The sequence below is a fragment of the Botryllus schlosseri genome, chromosome 15, assembly GCF_051294905.1.
Source record: "Botryllus schlosseri isolate E-star chromosome 15, Bs_hap1, whole genome shotgun sequence".
In the NCBI taxonomy this organism is placed as follows: Eukaryota; Metazoa; Chordata; class Ascidiacea; order Stolidobranchia; family Styelidae; genus Botryllus; species Botryllus schlosseri.
In genome coordinates this window covers 3,650,081-3,664,048 of record NC_137250.1, presented here as the reverse complement: position 1 = coordinate 3,664,048, position 13,968 = coordinate 3,650,081, and the positions used below count along the sequence as shown (strand labels likewise).

The 13,968-nt window shown below is 41.9% G+C and overlaps 2 protein-coding genes across 3 annotated transcripts in view; both read left to right on the top strand.

Annotated features, from left to right (window-relative positions):
• LOC145456983 (caspase recruitment domain-containing protein 11-like) overlaps positions 1–1,230 on the top strand; it is a 49,197-nt gene extending 47,967 nt beyond the window's left edge. For both annotated transcript variants that reach the window (XM_080335133.1, XM_080335134.1), the window contains exon 21: positions 252–1,230. In XM_080335133.1, the coding sequence (XP_080191259.1) occupies positions 252–354 (103 nt within the window). In that variant the 3' untranslated portion in view covers positions 355–1,230. The remainder of the gene's footprint in view (positions 1–251) is intronic.
• Positions 1,231–7,165: 5,935 nt separating this feature from the next.
• LOC145457574 (uncharacterized) lies at positions 7,166–10,267 on the top strand. The gene has a single exon (XM_080335796.1). It carries the CDS (start codon positions 7,166–7,168, stop codon positions 10,265–10,267), a length of 3,102 nt encoding a protein of 1,033 aa, XP_080191922.1.
• The last annotated feature ends 3,701 nt before the right edge of the window (positions 10,268–13,968 follow it).

Here is a 13,968-nt window from a genome sequence, read left to right as displayed (position 1 = left end):
AAATATTGCAACGGTCGCGCACCAAAAAATGCCATAACAGGATCTTGATTTTTACACGCTACTATGCACATTGTGACATCAAGCAGTCCTGTTTTGCAATCCGGTCAACAACTCATGAGAATTTCCATGTCAAACAGCTAAATATGTTTCACCATAGCAAATTATCGTGCTGGTTTATAGCTAACTTCGTTCGCGTGTGATATGCAATTGGCATCACAGTGACAGCCATTATATTACATATTTTATTTTAGATGCAGTCGACTCGAGGATGTAGTGCAGCAAGTTATAGATCAGGTGTCCGCGGAAAGCAATAAAATCATTTGGATATCCGGAAAAGCTGACGTTCACATCTAAATCGCGCAGGCCGTTTCAGAACAGCTCGGGGATTCATATCGAGTAGAGTCGAACTTGAAAATTTCCTAATGATAACCAAATGGGAAAGGAATTGAAATGCGTGGCGTGCTGCACTGTGTCCAACGCGATCAATCTTCTCAATCGTTTATGTAACGTCGACTAATCGTGTACACTTGGTACAATTACCTCTCCTCGCCTCATGTAGAGCTTAGCTCTAAGAGGTCTACATCACATCCATCAAATGTATGGACGTTGCGGTTATAATGATCATCGCTTTATTGGTGTTAGTATTTATTGATGATTTCAGAGGGAATTCAACTTCCAAATGGTACTGGAATCAGTGATTAGCAGAGAACACAGGAATGTGATTTTTAAGAGAGAGGAATATGCCATTTGTGGGTATATTTCTACTTTTATTTATTTGCTGAGCTTGTCCACAATTGATCTTTAAAATAGGGGTTCCCCTTATAATTTTTTGTCATTTTATCAAACGGGTTACCACAGATATGTTTCAATACCTTTCAATTTTCAGATACGATTACAGATGTTTTCCCAAACTTCGACGACTGTAAGAAAGCTTGTCGTTGATCATTGCCGCTCAAATCGCAACATTCTATAAGGGTATTTTACATCTATGGCGAATATGCTAACATTCACGGCCTTGGAACGGAATTCTGTAGTAACTCTCGCTAACCTTTCACCGTTCGATCATTCCACTGGATGTAAGCACACTCTCGACTCCCGCTCCAACCCAGCTTATCCAAGGACTTTCTTTTCCGCAAACACATCAAATACAGTATAAGTCACAGAATGAGAACGAATTCCTTGTTTATTTATTCGAGCTATGTACGGAGAACAATTTGCGGTGCCTGCGCAACATAGCGTTGGCGCTTATGCGTGCACGAAATAATCGGCAAATTTGAATACGTTACAATATATGAGTCTTACATCAAATGCCTAAAAAATCCCTCCGAAGTAGCGGATGTGGCTGCTCCGAGTGACATCCCAGGCACATTTTGCTACAGTAATAACCCGATCAGTAGGATTAACCCCGGACTTACTGATTGTAATAATCTCATTACGGTGTAATGATTAGGGCTGGGCAAAATCGAGTACCTGAGTGATTCGATTCTGAATCACGTAATATGCTTCGAGTCGAGTCGAGTAATCGAGTATCACCCATTATGACGCCATGACATAATATAATACGTCAAAGTTCAAATATCTAAATCTTATGTCACCACAAATAATTTAATGCCTGTTATCCGTCTCATAAATGATACTTTGGTATTTTTTTCGACCATACGGATTTCATTTCACTTGGTGATGATGTTGTGGGATAATCATGACTTCGGAAATGTGCTACATCCAGTAACCGTCGTAGCTTTGTAGCCTACCATATGTTTCGTATGCTACGATACAGCCAATCAAGGTTCCAAGGCTTCTACAGTGAAAATGAGTATCGAAACTATTATTCTCGTTGATAAATTAACATTCAGTGGCGAGAAGAGTACAATTTCAGTACTCGAAAAAATCGTGCTTTACTACTCGACTCGAATCATTAAAATTAATACTCGATTCTGATTCGAGTACTCGAATCATTGTGCCCAGCCCTAGTAATGATCGTCACTGACATAATACTAATGATTATGCTCTCGGTATATGTTTATGGGACAAGTCTCTGGTAATATTGGCGCGCTCTACATTGTTGCAACAGATCTCGCATTTCTCTATTGAAAGTTCCACACTTTGCTTATATGCGGGTGAGTTTAATCTGTTTTAAAATGCCTACGTGTCGTTTATTAAAAGACGGGAGCTATTTTGCCAAGGATTTTTCTAATGAAATGGAATATAAAAGCTTTATCTCATATTTGTGTTGCTTGTTTATTAGCGACGAATAGATTTGTCGTGTATAGATATGAGTGTTTACGCAGGAGAAGAGTTTTGCGAGTAACCTTTGACGACAGATATGGGTAGTGCTTCATTGATAAGGTACAGATGTAGCATTCGAAACTATAGTGCCTCAGTATAGTGGTGATGGGCGCCATGTAGGCCTACCTAACAAGTTATATAGGCTATATGTATTAGGCTCCGTAGGGCTGTTCAAAAATAACTTTTTCCCCCGGATTCCAGCCAGTCACTGATTAAATTGTCAGGTTACCCTAAAAAACGCTGCACACCAAATTTGGTTCAATTCTGACAAGTATAGGACTCCGCAGATTGGAATTGATTAGGAATTGATTTCCATGGTCTTTGAAGACAGATCAACAATTTCATTGGGTTGGCAGAAAAATTTGAATTTTTTTTTTCAATTCTCCCTAATAAATTAAAATTTTTAATTGGATCTGCGGAGTCCTATACTTGTCAGAATTGAACCAAATTTGGCGTGCAGCGTTTTTTACAGTAACATGACAATTTATTAAGTGAATGGCTGGAATCCGGAAAAAAAAAGTTATTTTTGAACAGCCCTTGAATACATAGCCTACGTTCACGAATTGGTAATGTCAAACATAATCTGTCACGTCACGCCCCTTCACCCAATCGTTGAGTACCTCCATAATTTCACACATATCAAGATTGCAGAAAGGAGGAACCCGACTCAACACAATGCAGTAAGGCATTATATTACCTCAAGGTACTCGGGAAAGTATAGATTGATAGTTGGTACCAGACTCAAATCTCTTCAATTAATATTCGAGCTGTTGTGTTCAATGTTATCTAATTCTAATCGGTACTGAATGAAAATGTTGATTTGCATTGCGTGACGTAGAGATTGCCTTATCCCGTGTATTTGTAGTCTTGGATAAAGGGTTGGCACTCTCTTTCATATCACGACATTTTTTCTGTAACAAGCCCTGTGCAACTTGCGTAATTGCAGTATAGCCTACATCGCTGTAATTAACGCATAATATAAACATGTAAATGAGCTGTAACCACCAGTTTTTCGACCATGAACATTAACAAGACAAGGATGCGTCCCAATGTAACTGATGTACACGTGCAGTTTTTACTAAGGGTTTCTACATCCGACATGCAGCCAGAATTTAAAGAAATTTTTGACAACTTTGAGCGACCACAAATGTCCGGCTTCAACAGCTATTAAAGTACAATAGGTTAATAAATTCATTAAATACTGTTTTTCTCTGTTGTTAAAACCTAAAGTTTGCAATAAATTAGGGTTACCATACCTCCTCTTTTAAGAGTATATGTCCTCTTTTTTTACTATTCTGAAAGTGTCCTGGGAGGACGCTCAAATTTCCACTTTTTGGAGATTTTGTCCTCTTTATTGAGAATTCAGGTAATATGGAAAAATATAATATATGGCAAAATAGACTTAGATACAGTAAATCAGCACTGAAGTAACGCTCCGGCGGGTATTTTGGGAGCTGGGTCAGAAAGTTGACCTTTTGTTTAGTCAACCACCTGATAATGTGAAAGAAAAACTGTATTTTTGGAGCTGAGCCGGAAAGTTTACCTTTTATTAAGTCAAATTTACCATTTTTGAGGATTTTCCTCCGATTTTGCAAGTCGATCCCGTAATCTGACCCGCCAATGGGCTACTTCATTACCAACAGCAGGCCCGCCGACCGGAGAAGTTGCCCGTCCCATAATAACATGGACAAAGAGAACAAACAACACCCAGCATGTAACCAACTATACGTCACGGGGGTCACAGAATACCAATGGTTGCCATACTGACCTGATCAGAAATCTATATACCCTACGCAACGCAAACTACGACCTTTTGATATATTTCTATTCTCCATGAAAGTTTCATAGATTGTTGCGTCCGTAGGATTACCAAGTCACCCGTTCAGAGTCGCAAGTCCGTCTCTGATTTTAACGTTTGACCCGACTCAATTCAAGTCATTTTTATTTAATCACCCAGTCAATCCGAAATCGAGTAATTTTACAAGAAGGTCGCACCAAACCAAATCACAATTTTCAGTTTCAGTTTCAGTAATAATGACCGGTGGCGTTTGAAAATCCGACGTTTGTGCTATCACTAACCTGGTAAAATTTATCTTCCTTGTTCAGGGATGTTCAGTTCATGTCATAGTCCTTGGACCAATAAAAAAGTAATCGTTATTTCAGAAATAAATCGATTAGATATGGGAAGTCGTCGATTACGATTACGAATATTTTGGATTTTTTTCGAATGTAATCGGTTGCGATTACTTGAAAATGCTGTGATCCTTAAAGGAAAGGAAAGAACGTAGTTTATTTTGCCTTTGATGTTTTTGCGGCATATACACCGACTCATGATAGTCATACACACGATCTGTGCGTATGCATACCATGAGTGCATGATGTGCGGTGCATATGCCGCTGGACAAGGAAGGTGCAGATATGGCCTTGTACGGCTTTCTAATTCTTGCATTGCCCCTCCATGCTTTCCCAGTAATGCATGAGCGCCAAGCAGGGAAGTCATGGATACCAGTGATACTAATCAGGTCTTTGGTTTGACCCGGCCGGGGATCGAACCCAAGACCTACCGATTAAGAAGCCGGACGCTTATCCATCACGCTATCTTGTCGCTGTGATCCTCGTTATCGATTACGATCACTAATCGCGTTTACCCCATGTCTGGAAAGAGCATTGTATATGAATATCAACAATCGTGTGACATAATATAATATTATATAATAATCGGTAGAGCTGAGTGAGTGGTCTTGGAAAATGTTGAGGTCGTAAATAATGATGAAACAGCTTCGGGTGGACCCGCCGATATAATGACTTCGTTACATGATATTGAAATCGCCAAAACTTACTAAACTAAAAGACGCACACGATTTCAAATTTGTATTTCTTCACTGGCAAATAATTTTTCCCTGCGGGATGGCATTTGTCTTGTGGGGTTCAGATTGCTTGGACAACAACATTCGACGCCGCCCATTTAGCGCCTACGGACAATTAAACATATATGTAATGCATATATATCAAGGTTTTCGGTCAGCATAAGGGCAGTCCTTTTCGGCCAAGGTTTTATAGCTGCCAATCGTTCTGGCACACTTCACGGAGTCGCCTGTTACATGGCCTAAAACGTCATATGTCTTGGTGCGTCGTGGCGCGGCAATGGCCGACGCCAAAATACCCATTTCCATAAATCATGCGTAGTTTTTCGTGGGGAGGGGTACCAAATAATCAAGATATTTGGCGGCATTGAATAGCGCGCAGAGCGAAAATATTTTGAAAAAGTTGCATGAATTTTCAAAAAATACCCTATAATTTAGGCTAATTCACGATACAATTTTGGACCCCTTCGACCTTGCCCCCCCCCCCACAATTGGGAGGTTTGGGGTGTGGAAGTTACGGTCCTGCTTATATTCGTACACGATGTTAGCGCGCGCGTGCGGCATTGCATTGTTTCGTGAATCCGTTGTGTATTTTCAATTTAATTGTCGCGTCGTCTGATCATCATCATTATTAGTCTCGTTTTCGTTCCCTATATATTCAATGCTGGATAACGTTTCGTTGGTTACATTGCTGAACAGACGGTTGGAAGATTTTTGGGATAAAGCATCGTTGTAAATCCTCCATTGTGCCTACTTTGTGCCTACTTTATACCTTATATTTCTGCGTACTGCGTGCTGCCATTTGTGCTGTTCACGTTCTACTAAGCGTTAATTTGGATTAAAAAGGTTGTTTGATTTACACCGGCCTTACATTCTACCGTCGAGATTAGACAGGCTTCTGCGCCTTAGTCGCCACACGCTCATTTCGTGTGCCGCGCAGAAACAATTTACAACGACTGCAATTAACGTTTGCTTCATATTAGAAGCAAGACAAAGTAATCCTCTCCGTACTATTCAACGGAGATTTGGTTCGTTTCATCGTCAAGAGTACTTTCGATTGCACCAATTTAGCAATCACCATTAACTGCCCTGATCTTTGAAGACAAACGATTAGTATCAGAATGCCGCTGCAACACTCTCCGACCGACGAGAAAGTTCGATTAGCTCCTTCGTTCAAGACTGTCGCCAAGATGACCGTTGAAGAGATGCGTATAGAACTTGCTGCTCTCGAATTGCCAACCACTGGGAACAAGGCCGTGCTATCGGAAAGACTGAAGAAAGCTCGTGAGTTTAAGCCGGACAATTTGGAGACATCTAGAACGCAACCACCAGATTCACCGGTGCTAGATCAATCCGCGGCTTCGCCCGATCCATTTTCACTTCAGACCGAGAAGCCCAACGACATTATGATGATGTTTACACTGATGAAACAACATCAAGAAGCCGCCGAGAAAAGATTCCTAGTTCAGATTGAAGCGATGCGTCAGGAGCCGAAAGAAGAGAGACACAATCTAACTCAATTCTTCACCGACGTACGCAAGGAGGCAGAGAAATCTAATTCTAGCGGGGACTCCAATCTGCCCAGAGTCATTGGTAAGCGATTTAAGCGAATGAATAAAGATCTTCTGGAACTATTGCAGGCACTCGAACTCAAGTACACGACTTCCAACTCGGTCGAAGAAATTGAAGTGTACGTGAGATCGGTCGAGATGTCCATGACGGATTTGAAATCCTACGTAGATGGTAAAATTTATCTATTGGAAGATGGCGACTTGAAGACCGATATTATTAACGGTTTGAAAGATGCTACTCAAGTCTATTTAACCAACATTCCTCAAGCTAGGTCAAAGCTATCGAAATTGAAAGCGATTGACTAAGCTGACAGGACAGCTGGAAGTCTACCAATCGGTGTGAATCCGCCTTCATTTTATGGCGACATACTTTCTTTCCCGTCTTTCTGGGAGGCGTTTGAACCACTTGTTCATAACAACCAATCGGTCAGTAAATTTTACAAAATGACTTATTTGAAGGCTGCTATGAAGGGATCGGCGTCTGGTGTTCTGAACGGCTTTCCGTCTAATGCGACTAATTATGAGCCGGCGATTGCTGCGCTACTGCAACGATTCGGCAGGACGCAAGCAATTGTTCGCAGTCACATTAAAGATCTGCTTGAAGGGAACCGGGTAGATTTCGAACTCGACAAAGTGCGAGGTATGCTAGACCGGGCTAATGCAAAGAGGTCAATACTGACTCAAAATAATATCATCTGGGATCAAATGTTCACTCAGATATTGGAATCGCAGCTACCTCAGAAATTACTCGAGCGTTGGATGCGTAAAATCAGCCCATTGATAGAGTCCAACGAAATAGCTTCGTCCGATCTAATGTTTGAGTTCATTGCAACAGAATTGGCGACTATGGACACTCTGAAGAGGTCTAGCTCCAAGCAATCGGAGAAGCAACCGAAGACGAAGCAGCAGACCTCCAAAACCGATAAGTATTGTTCCGCTCAGTCTTTGGTAACTCAATCGATGTCGTCTCTCTGCGCATATTGCAGCAAGTCTCATCCGTTACTGGATTGTAGAGAATTTCTGAAATTAACCCCTGCTCAACGAATGTCTCGTTTATTAACGAATCCCGGAAAGGTGTGTTTCAGGTGTCCCGCATCGCAGGGTGAGTCTGGACATCCTAAGCAGTTCTATCAGTGCAAAGCCCGGTGCGAGGTCGAAGGATGTGGGAAGGCTCATCACCGACTACTGCACGTCACGGAATCGTCGAATGCGAAAGCGATGGTATCCGCTGCTAGGCGATCAACAGCGTCGGACTCCGAAATTGACACCTTGCTTCCCACCGCACTCGCGCAGATTTCGAACCAGGGTAAGACTAGGCGTGTTCGCATTGCTTTCGATTCGTTGTCGGAGAAGTCCTTTATCACCCGGAACGCCGCTAATTACTTGCAGCTACCGCCTATTCGAAGCCAACAAATGAATATTAGTGGATTTGGCGGTAGTTCAACCTCTAGTTCAATGGATCTAGTCACATTCAATCTGGAACCATTACATTCAGAACCGAGAGGCTGTATTGAAGTTGAAGCGTACGTTCAAGACGGTGTTATTTGCACGCCATTAGATACCATCACTTTACGTTGCGATCAGGTTAGACACCTTGACGGATTGCCGCTGGCTGACCCTCTCCCAAAGGACGACGGTACGGTGGATATACTATTGGGAGGACGTTATTATTTCTCACTGATGCAAGGATCTGTTATTAGTCCTGAAATCCCCGAATCTGGACCATTTGCAATTGAAACTATGTTCGGTTGGGTATTGGCTGGACCCTGTAGTCGTAATTCCTCAGTTAATCGTTCTTCTAATTGTTTGCTTACCAGAAGCTCGTCAAAAGTACAGCGCTCTGAATTGGATCCTTGGCAACTGTTGGACAACAAACTCGAACGAATTTGGAAGCAAGACTGCATTGGGCTTACAGATAAGGATTTGGTTCATACTTCCGACGAGGTTGACGCGATTGCACAATTCAATGATTCAGTGTCGTTCGATGGGGATAAGTATTGCGTGTCGTTACCATTTAAACGCGACGCAATAGAGTTGCAGCCCAATTTTGCGCAGGCATATTCTCGTTTGCTAACAACAGAAAAGGTTCTAAGGAAAAACCCTGATAAATTGACTAAATACGATCAGGCGACCAATCGATTCGTTGGACCAAATGAGTTCAGGATGGCGGAATACTTCCTTTTACGTCAGATTCAACGCGTAAGATTCAGAAGCGAATTCGAAAATCTCTACAAAGGTAAGAATGTGTCGAATAAATCAAAAATTAAAGACATGGATCCCAGAGTAGACCTCGAAAATAAGCTAATCGTTGCCGGTGATCGGTTGAGTTTATGCGATTTGCCTGAGTTCACGAGTTCTCCGATTATTCTTCCGACCAAGGAGCCGTTAGTGGATAAACTCATTCTACATATCCACGAAAGCAACTCGCATTCTCCTCAGGACACAACCATCGCTATTCTTCGTGAGCGTTTCCTTATTCATATCAGGAGCGAGGTAAGAAGGGTATTGCGAAATTGCATCGTTTGTCGACATTGGAACACGAAACCACTCCAACAGAAAATGGGCATTCTGCCAAAGGAACGCATTTGCGCTTCTCCGGCATTTTCTGAGGTTGGGTTGGATTTCACGGGGCCAATTTATATTAAAGTAGGTGAAGACGCGATGCAAAAAGCGTATATTTGTTTGTTCACTTGCCCCCACAGTAGAATGATTCATTTGGAATTGACCAACGATATGTCCACGGAGGAATTCATCGGTGCTCTGCAACGAATGATAAACAGGCGTGGCTGGTGTCGAGAAATTATATGCGACAACCAACTGACTTTCAAAAAGGCTGAACGTTTAATTCAGATTTCCACACGCGCGTCCTTCAAAAAGCGGTCAGACAATGAAGCTCTGCAAAAATTCCTTACCGACAACGGGATAACGTGGAAATACATTACCGAACGTGCTCCACACCGCGGTGCCTCCTACGAGAGGATGAACAGATCCATTAAAGAACCTCTCAGAAAGATTCTGGGTAAGGCAAAGTTGAACTTCACTGAGCTCTACACCCTTTTGACAGCTATCGAGTGTGCGATGAACCAGCGCCCGTTGACGTATCTCGGTTCCGATCCGAGAAACCCGCAAGCAATCACTCCAGCTCATTTGGCAATTGGTCGGCCACTGCGACATATACCGAACTTTCCGTCCAAAACGAGTGTCAACGTCTCGAAGCGATTTCGCCATCTCCAAACGCTGTTGCGACATTTCTGGGCGAGATGGTCGAAGGAATATCTCCCGACGTTGATCAAAAGAAAGAAATGGGCTTTCGAACATTCTGTCCCAATCGTCGGAGACATTTGTTTAATCGCAGACGATGGATACGCGCGCTCGAATTGGAAGGTCGGCAGAATCGTGCATGCTTTCAAGGGCAAAGACGGCCTCGTGAGAACATTCAAATTGAAAACCGCTCATGGATATCTTACGCGACCTATACAAAAACTCCATTTACTGGAGAAAGATTATTCGGTTGACTGTGGCCAGTCAAAGGGGGGTGGATGTTAGCGCGCGCGTGCGGCATTGCATTGTTTCGTGAATCCGTTGTGTATTTTCAATTTAATTGTCGCGTCGTCTGATCATCATCATTATTAGTCTCGTTTTCGTTCCCTATATATTCAATGCTGGATAACGTTTCGTTGGTTACTTTGCTGAACAGACGGTTGGAAGATTTTTAGGATAAAGCATCGTTGTAAATCCTTCATTGTGCCTACTTTGTGCCTACTTTATACCTTATATTTCTGCGTACTGCGTGCTGCCATTTGTGCTGTTCACGTTCTACTAAGCGTTAATTTGGATTAAAGGTTGTTTGATTTACACCGGCCTTACATTCTACCGTCGAGATTAGACAGGCTTCTGCGCCTTAGTCGCCACACGCTCATTTCGTGTGCCGCGCAGAAACACACGACATTACTATATTGAAGTGGAGGAAGCACGTCAAGTGCACGGAACCATGTAAAGCAGATCTGGGCAAAGTGCGGCCCGCGAAGTTATTTTGTGCGGCCCGCGAAAGGGTGCTTGGAATTCAAAACATAAAGCTTGGTTTTTGAATGACTAATACTGGCTGTATCAAATGAACAGGAAATTCGTTTACTTTGAAGCCTGTTCATTAATATGCCACGATAACGCTGCCTACGTCCCTGACATGCGTGCGTAATCCAGATCCACAACGAAGGCAATGTGGCAAAAGTACGAGTAGCAATTGAAGACACAAGAAATCACTCTTTCCATATAGTTTAGTTCAAACCTTCCTAGTTGCCATTGTCAAATTACGCATTATATACGGTATGAGTTTCAATTTGTTACGTGATATGTTTCCAAATCCCTAATTCGTAAAACAAGTCAATCAGTGCTTGCGATTACTATATGGCTCATCATATTTATCACCCATAAAGGATTACCGGGCACGCTCAAAAAAGAAAGCCGAAAACTGAAATTCAAAGAAGGGTTAGGTTTAGAATTTAGTGCATTAAATACACTATACTGAAGTCAGGGTAAACCCGTCCTTTTAGCTTTTGCCGAGCATGTCGCCGAGATTAGGAATTTTAATTAAAGTCGGTTTTATGACAAAAACACGAAACACTTGGTCAAGGGAGGGCGAAGTTCAGAAAAACTGCAAGCTTCGCTCAACCGAAAAGATATTTAGGTTGCACAAGTGTACATGCACACTGCTCGGAAGGCAGCGATCATGAAAATGAGCTTTGAACTATTGCATATACATTTCAGTGCAGTGGTTCTCAAACTGGGAGACGTGAAAGCAACAGAAGGATGGCGCGAAGCCGAAGTTTATTGAAAAAAAATTTCGCGCTCCGCGCGATATACACCCAACTTGTAGTTGTTGCTTTGTGTATTGTCCGAATTTATATATTATAGAATTATATCATTAATAGTCATAATCTTCCATGCTATCAAACTATCCGTAGGGATTACTGGCATTCCGGTTGCACTTCTTAATATTTTGTGATATATGATAAGGGGGCGTGAAATTGTTCACTATCATAAAAGGAGGCGTGCTTGAAAAAGTTTGAGAACCACTGCTTCAAAGTCCTAATGGGAGAACGTGGATAGGGGTTTTAAAAGAGCAAAAATACATTATGTTTAACATTGTTTCGAATCATGACAGGAAATAGATATTTTTTTAATTACCTGTCGCTTTCAAAATACCTAATATCAACACATACACTGAGCAGCATTTAATAAGAATGTAATTTAGACATAAAATTAAAATACGCTGGTGAATATAGCGAAAATTTTTCACTCGGCCCGCCAACGTATTTATTTTTGTCATTTGGCCCGCGGAGGAAAATAATTGCCCACGCCTGATGTAAAGTGTCACATGCCCAACTGTAGTTTTCCGTTGTGTCGGATGGTCAATTGCAACGCAACCAACGTGACTAGTCCGGCCGTTATAACATGACCCAGTGTACGCAAAATATGGCGCACGCAACAAAATCCATGTAGCTAACTTTGATTTCGTGCCTCATTAACGTCACTGATCTTCGATTGTGACGTAACTGTGGACATTGATGCGTGGCTCTTTGGGAATTACAATTGAAAATTTTGGGTCGAGTTGGCTCTATTATCGAAAAAGTTTCCTTGAGAATATTCGCTTATAGCAGTGGTCGGGAACCTTTCTCGTCTGAAGAGCCATATTGACCCTATATTTTCCATTTTAACGTCCACAGAGCCATACATGTCAATCAACTATTACGTCACAATTGAAAAATCGTGACGTCATGGTAGCACAAATTTGAAATCACTACGTGGGATTCGTCATTTGCAACTATTTCCCCGGTAAAAACTCGTACTAATACTGCTGATCGTCTTATTTGAGTAATGAGTACACCAGACTTGAGTTTCACAGATCTTTTGCAAGTTATATATTTTTAATCGTATTGCACTGAGTGGCCTGTGATATTTTTCGAAGTTCAAGACAATTAACATTTAGAATTCCAACAGACGTAGACAACAGTAAAAGTATGAACATACTTTACACGCTTTTTACAGTCAATGCATATTTTGGTGTTGCATGTTATTCCTGGTGGCTTTGTAGTCTGGTTAATAATTGTTGTTCATACAAAATTTGAGACTTTCTTCAGTTATACGAGATCGTAGGTTCGTCTTGATGCGAGAACCCATGATGACATACGTAGGTGGAGCCAAACACAGTCACTATACAGCAGTATACATACCCACTGTAATGTGTGATGGGTCAGTGACGTGGGGTCAGGGGAGGCAAGTGAGGCAGCGCCTCACCTGTCTACTAGATTTTGAACATTTTTACTACCGGTACCAAATTGTTCGAGAATAAAACGCGAAAGGAGAGGTAAAGCATACGTGAGGCCATGCCTTACCTGTGATAGCGCAATTCGTCGTAAATATTTTAGAATTCATAATGACTGATGTTAAACGAATGTAATTGTCGCACTGATTCCGATTCGATTTCTCCATTCTCAAAGTATTCGGCGGTAACATAACGCTGCGCCACACGCCTATATTTAACAGCGACTACCAAGCTACGTTATCAATCAATAACGTGGGTAGCTATGGCGCTGTTTGTAATTTGAATTTGTAATTGTGAATGTCACTTCCACCCACGGCAGTTCATTTCTCGCCGTAGATCAGGAAGAAAATGTGTAATTGAAAACTGTATTGTAATACAGGCGCCACCATGTCTCCTATAGTCTCTTTGATCAATCACCGTATCGTGCAATCCAAGATTTCATGGCGGGTTTATCGAAATCCGGAGTGATATTGGTCGCCGGCGATACAGCAGCTTAAATTTGAGGATTTGAAACGGGCGGTCCGAGCCCCAAACCTTGAATACGCAACTGTATAAACCTCTCAAAGACATGTTTATACTACCACAAGCATAATTATACTGGTGGTGCTGAAGATTTAATAACAAGTTGCTGCAGTTTTGGTAAATTAGGCACAAAAACATAAATTTCGAAAAGAGCCACATCTTGTGCCCAAAAGAGCCATATATGGCTCGCGAGCCATAGGTTCCCGACCATTGGCTTATAGAGTTAGTTTCAAGCTCTGGTAGCAGCGGTTTAGGAATATCCAGCAAACCAGTGTGGGTTTCACGCCTTTCACTCGCTCGGTCCAGTGACAGGATCGATGCAATTCGTGTTGAAGGTATTTGCCGTTCCGCAATTTACGGAGCCAGCTACGATTTGAGTTCTCTGACCATTATCCGTCGAAGA